This window comes from Sycon ciliatum, chromosome 5 (genome assembly GCF_964019385.1).
Source record: "Sycon ciliatum chromosome 5, ocSycCili1.1, whole genome shotgun sequence".
NCBI classification, from domain to species: domain Eukaryota; kingdom Metazoa; phylum Porifera; class Calcarea; order Leucosolenida; family Sycettidae; genus Sycon; species Sycon ciliatum.
This window is the reverse complement of record NC_088647.1, coordinates 15,104,685-15,114,232: the sequence shown is the minus strand read 5'-3', so window position 1 is coordinate 15,114,232 and position 9,548 is coordinate 15,104,685. Positions and strand designations below refer to the sequence as shown.

General features: G+C 47.0%; 1 protein-coding gene across 1 annotated transcript; it reads left to right on the top strand.

Moving 5' to 3' along the window:
* The first annotated feature begins 3,034 nt into the window (after positions 1–3,034).
* On the top strand, positions 3,035–8,157 carry LOC135816625 (uncharacterized). Its single transcript, XM_065329789.1, has 3 exons — positions 3,035–3,662; positions 6,360–6,790; positions 7,036–8,157. The coding sequence occupies exons 1-3, from the start codon at positions 3,465–3,467 to the stop codon at positions 7,193–7,195; spliced, it is 789 nt and encodes a 262-aa protein (XP_065185861.1). The 5' UTR covers positions 3,035–3,464; the 3' UTR covers positions 7,196–8,157.
* The last annotated feature ends 1,391 nt before the right edge of the window (positions 8,158–9,548 follow it).

Genomic DNA, 9,548 nt, shown 5'->3' with positions numbered 1-9,548 from the left:
GAGCTCTATTATGATAATACCATGACGCTGTTTTATAATGCCCATCAGCCTTTGTTGGCAGTGCAGTGGTGCTATCCCTTGCCCTTGCCTGCGACGGTTTCCACTCATCAATATGACTGTGCTCTCCCGGGATCTGCGAGCTTTGACAACTGCAGACCGCCACGTCAAATGTCACGATTCGATCATGAGCTACACGTTTCCATTGTATTCAATGTACATGTACGTGTCCAATAATATGGCAATACAACGCTGCTATTCAGATGTGGTAAATCTAGACGAGGTACTAGTGCACAGTAAGTAAGTTAATGGCACAGCACCAAGCCTGCCACGGTGGCGGATCAGAGACGAACCAACTCTTTACATCGACGGATTCGTTGTTCTGCATCTTTGAGCCACACAAGTTGTGTGGAATTAGTTTTGCTTTGCGTCCTTGAATCGTGGTTTGACCGTATTGTCCCATGGTCTTGCCAGTATCGTCATCAACATGCATATACATAATTATACATCTACATGTACATGTACATCCGCCAACGTCCTTCACAGCTGAGACTTGCAGCTCGTGTTTGTCTTGGTTGCGCTCACCTTCCCCTCCTATGTTATTATAATATTAACTTACAATGTACCTGTTGCCTGATGAATGTGATGATCGTAGTGATACGTGAAACTCAGAGTTGTGACACAGCTTCCAATCTCTCTTGTAACTTACCTGTATAGGTTACTTAGTGCTAGAGCTGATAGCCAGTTACATGTAGTTGTAGAACGTCAGTACCGTTGGTCAGTGTCGCGCAATGTTATCGCATGAGCTGATTGTTTAGTAACTGGTGGTATTAGTGGACATTATAGCGTAACTTGTAGTCCCTTGGTCCTTTTCCTTTCTATACAAGTATGTAATTCAAGGTGCATGTACATGTATATGAAAATTTTAAACTTATTTATCGTCGACATCATCATTATTATCCATCAGCTGATGGAGTTGCAAGGAGGAAATCCGGCTACAGGAATTGCTAACTCTTCACTTTAGAACACAAATCACGTGACATGCCTGCAGTACAATCACCTACTTGAAGTATAAGTATAACTAGTATAAGGCTACAATGTACATTGTATGTGTATGTAGTACATGCCTGTACCGGATTGATGGTCCCCCAATCTTGACCACCATGACATCCCCGAGGGCAGTTACTAACCAGCACCGGCGCTCCGCTCACCACCAGCAAGAGGAGCAGCACCAACTAGCACGGACACTGTCTGCCGGAGCCCGAATTGCCGTGATAGTTCTTTCCGATTGTTTCCAAGACTGGGATCGTCTCCCATCTGCCCGGCGCCCTACTACGCGACCTTCCCACGCAGAATGGAATGCAAGCATTCAAAGAAGGCGCCTACAAGTCTCTCCGCAGTCGAGACGTAGACTGGCACTCAGCCATAGATGCCCTATGAACCCTCCTTGAACACCCTCTCCGCTTGCACCATAGTTCCCCCTTTTTACTCTGTTACATGACTGCACATGGTATTCGATCACCTCGTTTTAGAACACCCCTAGGGCCTAGGGCTAGAATAATGAGGGTCAGAACCGGGTCTATGACCCATACGGTTCAGATGGTCTCAACAGGCCGGGGCTCTACCAACCGTGTGGATGGTTGTAGAAAGGTCACTGTTTCCGAACACGGTGTCCTCCGCCTTGGTTCATGCTGTCAAACCAACAACGTGACTGTACATGTACATGTATCATCTTCCCATTTTCACCCTCAATGTACTCTCTCCCTCCCCGACCTCCTGTGTCTACTCCTTCCCATTTTCACCCTCAATGTACTCTCTCCCTCCCCGACCTCCTGTGTCTACTCCTTCCCATTTTCACCCTCAATGTACTCTCTCCCTCCCCGACCTCCTGTGTCTACTCCTTCCCATTTTCACCCTCAATGTACTCTCTCCCTCCCCGATCTCCTGTGTCTACTCCTTCCCATTTTCACCCTCAATGTACTCTCTCCCTCCCCGACCTCCTGTGTCTACTCCTTCCCATTTTCACCCTCAATGTACTCTCTCCCTCCCCGACCTCCTGTGGCTACTCCGTCCCATTTTCACCCTCAATGTACTTTTTCCCTCCCCGACCTCCTGTGTCTACTCCTTCCCATTTTCCTGACCTCCGGCGTCTACTCTTCCCCACTTTTTGATGCACTGAAGTGTCCGCTGAAGCCGAGACCTCAGGTCGGCGGAGATGCTCGTGGTTTGTCGTAAAAAAATAAAAATATAAATGACTCGTTGCATGCATGTCATCAAGGAATGCGGCAGCATTGCGGCTACATGATTGACAGCTCCTCATTTAGTGCTACCACATGTAGACTACTGTGTCGGTTACCTTGTGAGACGTACGTACATGTACATGTATCAACTCACTCATTGAGAACATTATTTTATGATAGTGAAGTAACGCTGTGGTGAAGATACAGTCATGTACATGTACGTGAGGCGAAGGGGTATTCTCATAACCTACAGCAACACTATTATGGAGCCCTTGGTCGTAATGCTCCAAAAACTGGGCAGATTCTGATCGGAAAGCAGTGAAATACACAGTCATGTACATGTAGATGTAATTGGCAGAACAATACAAACCATATGGCAGGCATTTCCTTGAATTCTGCTCCATTTCGTTATCCACATACCAAACTAAACATGCATGAAACAAACCAGAAATAAAGTACCAAATTCAGCATTTTTTCCGCCGGCATTATCCGCCAAGGACTACACTACGGAGCAGGGAGTCGTATAATACGACTCCCTGCTCCGGACCGTAGTCGGCAGATCATCAGTCCAGTACTCCATATCCATGTTCCACACAACAGGCCACACGCGTGATGACTGATGATTGATCAGATGTGCTGTCAATGTCATATTCAGAAAAATAACAACATCAAACTCCACACTGCGCTACCTGTACTGTACTGAGTCTGTAGGCTGTATCTGCAAAATAATGATTGGCAAACGTTACATGCTTCGTGTACATGCACGTGGTGGGGACTCTGACTTGAGTTGTGCGGTTGAGGACTCGCCCGATGTCAACATGCCAACATGTGATCGCTAGACAAACCCCAAATGGGCGTTGACTATTGGCAGGGCCTTGTTGTATCAGGCTGTGTGAGAAGCTCTGCATTGCGGGTCGTCGGATCATCGGAGCTCCGGAGACATTTTGTCTGAATGAAAATAATGATGAGATAAAAAACCCAGCCCTGTACCAGCAAAACCCTGTGCAGCCAAGGCCGTATAGTGAAGACGGGCGAGGAAGAAAATATTCAATGGAATATTCGCCTTGGCTCTTGCCTTAGCACAGCACAATTGCGAGGAAGAGAGAAGGAGTTGACCAAGTACAATTAGGAGACTACCGCCCGTCTTCGTACTGAGTTTGCAGCAATTTCTGCAGCTGGCAGGGACATGAGGGTCAACTCTACAACTGATCCTCGAGTTAGTTCAACATGGAAACGAGAGATATCAGTCGTGGACACGTTCCCTTCGTGGCTGTGGCGCTGATGATGGCTGCAATGGCAGCAACACTGCCGGGAGTAGCTGCGCAGAATGAGTCAATGAGTGGGGATGCTGCCAGCGAAACGGCAGTCACAACACGATTCGCAGACAGCATGGATGCTTCCAGCAGTCCTCTGAAAACATCAGCGGTAAGCCATGAAAAAAATGTATTGCCATTTAATACTGAAATCCTTTGCGAATCCCAGGGCCGAGTGCTATTATAATAATTATTAAATCAGCCTGAAAAAAACGGAGTGTAAAGTATAGACCGTTCATTCAAACCCCACACCACCGTAGAGTCCCGCTGATAAGCCCAAGGCCTTAAGGGCTTATCTGTTTCACAAGGACATTTCGCTGGGCTTATACAAGAACAGTCATGCATGGGCTTATACGCGGGTATGGGCTTATTCATGCATGGGCTTATACGCGGGTATGGGCTTGTTCGCCGACACCAAAATTGTGCCGTTGAAATGTACCAAGGAAGTGAGAAGTACATTGCTGAAAGCCACTGTGCAAACAAAAACAACCCATGATTGCGTTGAAATGTACAAAAAAATGTCATGTACATGTACTACGACTCTACGTACATGCACATGGTATGACCAAGAGTCCATAATTTATATCATAATTTATGGACTCTATGTACGACCCAGGCCCATGGACTTGTACGACGAAGCTTTGAGCATGGGCTGAATATACGCGGGTGCACTGACCGGTGGGCTTCTACCGTACTCTAAGGCCCCGGTCACACCGAAACAAGCCACTTTGGGCTTGTTATCGCTGGCGCTCAGCTGGCTTGCGTGATCCCTGTGACGCGGTCACACCAGACCTTGAGTGCAAAGCTTGAATGGCTTGTTTTTCTTACCCGCCAAATTTTGAATATCTCGAAACACACCAATGTTTGCAAGAAACTGGAGAGCAGAACGTTCGCGATCTAAAACTGTACTTGTTCTAGTGTTCAGTTTTGATGAAGAAGCAAAGGAAGCCCGGATTCTGAATTGCGAAGTCGTGCTCTTTTTATTTGTTCGGTGTGCATGGACGCGATGGTTCGGGTGGTGTTTCCTGATGTCGAGCTTTCTGCCCCGGCGGCCGTTATTGAACTCAGTTGCAATCCACTGTCTTCTTCGTACCCGGCTTTCTTCATGAATTCGGTCGTGAGTGTGGTGCCTTGTCTTGGCCTCAAACCACAGCTCCAACAATCTACGCAGCAGTCTAGAGGAACAACGGCAGAAATCCATGGTCGTCGGACACTGACGAAATCCAAATCAAACTGAATACAGTGTAGTTGGGGTAGACAGACTCACGGTCAAAACCAAAGGCACAGGGATAGCACGGTTCCACGGACACAAGAAAGAACATCAATATCAGTTCATCATGTCAACTTGCTACATGGTGTGCTCCGGAGCTCCAAGCGCACTCAAATTATTTTTTAAATTTCGGCTTTCAGCCGCTTGTACAAGCTGTGGCTGAAACAAGCCGGAAAAAAACGGCTGAGAGTCAGCCACGGCTGAAAGTCGCTTGTAGGACATTTTTCAGCCATTTCCATGGTAATAGTGACGTAAACAAGCGCTTGTTTCGGCTGAACGGCTGAATCGAGCTCGGTGTGACCGCGGCCTAAATGGGAACACAGCCTTGAATGCATAGCAGTGAGCTAGTCTGGGGTCACTGAAACTTTAGAAGCTCCGATAGCATAGTGTTTGTGGTTCCATAGGGGGAGGACCAAGGCTTGAAGCGTAGGCAGATGTTGTTTCCCTTACTATAACAAGACCCTGCCATAGAGAATTGTGTGGCGCTCCCTACATGGGAGCTCGCGCTATTCCTGCCGACTTGAATTTTCACTTATGCAATAATTCCTTTTGTCTCTGACATGGAAAACTCCATTGTAACATACGAAAACCCTAATGCACCATGATTGTACAGTCTGTACGGTGATTTGACCATAGGCTTAACTCGGCTCAGAAGTACTGTGACATGTACTACTGTAAATATACAAAATTTCGGCGCTGCAAAATTTCGGCACTTCACGATTTTTGACATTTCGGCGGCGATTTATTTTCGGCGTGGGGTAGAGGGCATGGTATAGTGCGACAGATGCTGTGAAAAATTTCATCGGCGTTTTAATTTAGGCGTTTTGGGTCGGTGCCGAATATAGCCGAAATTAAATACATGTAGCTGCCGAAAATTTGTATATTTACAGTACCAGCAGGTGTGCATGTGGTGGGAGCATGCCCAGCCAAATTACCAGCATATACCATAATCATATGTACATGTACACTGCTAGCATAGTAAATTCACGGTTCGCGTCAGACTCGGTTTCTCTATATAGAGGCCGAGTTTTCCGCATCCGTAGGAACGCCACCACCCTTCAAGGATCAAGGCGCAGATGCAGCTCCTAAAGCGGTGGGAGGTGAGTAGATCAGCTCACCAGCATGTGGTCAAAGACCGAAAATCCCATTCACTGGATCCATGTTTTCCTCGTGCCAGGCCACGAGTTCCCAAGTAACTGTGGGTCGCAGCACGGCTGGAAAAATTCCTTCCGCTTCCAAGCAGGACTTGAACCTGGTACCCTCTGTTTCTCAACCATGGTCTTAGACCATCCCATATAGCATAGTACACTACACTTAAATAAAATTTAATAATATTAAATATTGTGACATGGAAATTGTGGGCACAAGTTCTGCGATTTCCATGTTTCATTTTTTTCCTTGGCTCACCATCTGAGCTCTTAATAATAAGTTGTGATGGTAACATACCCAGCAACACTGATAGCAGGACTGTATGATTGTGTTCTGCTCTTACATGTGCGTGTATGTCTTGTTCACTGCTCCACCACGCGGCGGTTACAGATAGTTCCCATTGCCGTGGGAGGCACGCTGCTCGTCCTTATCACACTCCTGTTCGCCGTGCCGTATTTCATGAAAGCCGGCGCCAAGACTAACATTCCTACAAGGGAAAGGAGCGGCAGCAAGCAGGAGTTGCTAGGTAACGAAGTCACGCCGCCAGCCAGTCCTGTCGCCAACGCCGAGCCAGATGTAGAGGTGCATCGTGCAACTGAGCAAAACAACAAACCATCTCCGGATGCTGCGAAGGAGGTGCAGATGCCGGAAAAGCCAACCCGGCCGAAGGCAATGGTACGAATGCAGTCGGACTCGGCCTTGATCAATATGAGACAAGTTAGCGGGCAAGATAAACCTCAGCTAGGTGCTCGGAAGCATTCGTTGATATCCCTTCAAGAAGTACCCGTTGTTCGACCGGAAGGCTTCGATATGCCCGCAAGGTGAGCCGCACATGCACGCATGTGCACACACGTCCACGCACACACACACGCGCGCGCGCGCGCACACACACACACACACACAAAACACATAACAATATTGTCATTTTTCAGTGTCCATTGTAACGCACACACTGTTGGGCTGCGGAATTAGGATTTTGTAGGAAATCAAGTTTGTTTATACGTCACCCATCAAAGCATCTGTAAACTCATCAGCATCCTTTTCCCATCCTCTTGCTCTTGATTAGGCGCATCAGTGCAACGTACGAGTCCATCGTCTCCAAGGATCCCACAACAGGCGGCATGACGTGGGATTGGCCGGCGTTCGACCAGCTAGGCCAGTCCAGTCTACAGAATCAGACAAGCGCACAAGTGTTCAGCTCATCATCCATAACTGCAACGGTATAGCCACGAAGTGATGCCGGGCTGCCAGCCCCGTGCGCCATGACCGTATTGGCTAGGGAGATGGAGGAGTATCAGCAGATGTACAGCATGGGTAGTGAGCTGTGATGCCGTTGACTTCTAAGTCCTCTACCGCGCACAAACTGCAATGCTTTGCGGAATATTCACCTGATTGGTTTGCTTGAACGCCACCTGTTTTATATTGTGTGAAGAACAAAAGTCCAACATCTACATGTATCAGCGTACTGTAGAAGCAGAAATTTTCGTCTGGAATTTCATTTCGTCTTTTTCGTCCAAGGAGCTTTTGGACTAAATTAAATGCCGGACTAATGTCGATTTGTCCAGCTTTTTAATTAATACACTATTGTGATCCATGGACGAAATTTTCAACCTGACGAACTCCCTTTCTTTGGAGTTGGACGAAATTATTGACTGACAAAATGTTCTGCCTGTACAGTACTCGGTAACTCTGTTCACTGCACTTACCGCTCAGAGCTGATCCATGGGATGCATGCTCCATTTAGAATCGGATACCCATACATGTCCACGGGTTGGTGTTCCCGGTGGCTATATTCTTGCCTGCACAGAAGAATCCCCTTGCTGCCATTCCGAGAGGAGCTTTCACGCACAAACTTAAGTTGAACTGCTTGTAAGTACGGTTGTCAGTTGGCAAGACTAGGTTAGGCAAGACACAGCGGAGGAATGCTGTTGCTATTGTGATTCAGTTACAGTTCACATGGTGGTATTCTCCATTGACAATTTCCAATATGGTTGAGCTTGCTTACTTTGGCCTGCAGTCAGGTGTGCTTGAATGATGAAAAGAAAATGATCCTGCAAAACTTAAAAAGAGACGGCAAGGAGACAAGACTAGGCTGGGCAAGACACAGCCATACAAAATTATCTTCTCAGGCTATTCTGGTAGCATAGAATGTTGTATAACATTTTAACGCGGCCTTCACCTTTCTTCACCTTTCTTCACCTTTTAAAATTACTTGCTTCTTATCACCTTTTCCTTTTTCAATCTCCAAACATAAGAGCACTATGTGACTTTCTATCAATAAATTAATATTAGCATATTAGGGGCCATCCGTAAATATCGATAGTTTTTCAACCCGTGAATTTTACAAAGTAACCAGGACCCACCACCCACCCCCCTACTTTTTACGGAATAAAATATTGATGACACATGTACTGTACCTACATAAATGTAGGTGGAGTCCATGGAGTCCATACACACGCAGGCATGCGCTCACCGTGTCATTCATAACTAGAAGAACTTATCTTTTTTGGCAGCTGTACCAAACAAAGTAGTCTGCCGTGCCATTTTCATGAGGCCACGCTCCACATGGGAACTGTTCCAACCATTGGCGATGTAGCAATTCTTCGATGTGGAGTTCAAATAAGAGCTGGACTTGACCCGGATTCTAATAATTGTGCAATAATTATACTTGTGAATAATCTGACAAACTTCCCTCTTTCTTCTGCTTCAACTAGTTCAAGACTACAAGAGTTTCGATCTCCACTACATTTTTTGGAGACAACAATCTACCTGTACGTGTGGTTCGCGAATTCGACGCACGCAGACCCACGCACACGCAGTACGTGTCATCGATATTTTTATTTATTCCCGTAGCTATGCAGAAGACGTTACTTCAGTAACGTCTGGCGCTAGCCAGGGTCCACCCAGCTTTAATTTGGTGTTTGTTTGTTTGTTTGTTTGTTTGGTTGTTTGTTTGTTTGTGTCACGCCTGGCTCTATCCCGTACCTGTCCCGTACCGTATCGCACAGCTGGCCATTTGCTGGCTCCCGTATCTGTCCCGTACCGTACCGTACCATCAAACACAGCAGGCTACAAACAGCTGGCCACAATATTATGTACTATATACATGTATACGACTCCCTGTGTGTTGCAACTGTGCTTGAAGGGGACGGTTGCACTTTTTGTAGCTCCGTTTTATCTGAGTTTTCAGTCGTTTCTCTTACTAGTCTTGCCAAGGAGGTGGCTCTGAGTCCACCAGAGTTGCCCCTGGCGTATTTCTGAATTTGCTGGGGCGAGGGTTCCGCGACGCGGTCGCCAAGGCAGTGTCTTTTCAGTCACGACCGTTGTCGTCCTCGTCTCTCCATTCGCGGTGGTGTAGCTGACCCCCGAATGGTTTCAAACTGCGAAGCTTGGAGGAGTACAGTGGTGGCAGAGGCATGAGCTGTGAGTGGAGACGGTTGCTGGAGATGGGTGGTAATGCAGGGAGAAGAGTTACGCTGCCTGAGTGGGAAATTGTTTGAACCTGCAATTTCAGTTCGAGCGCGGTGGACTTCTAGACGATGTGTCCTCATGGCTGTTTTTCAACACTTGGCCTATCGC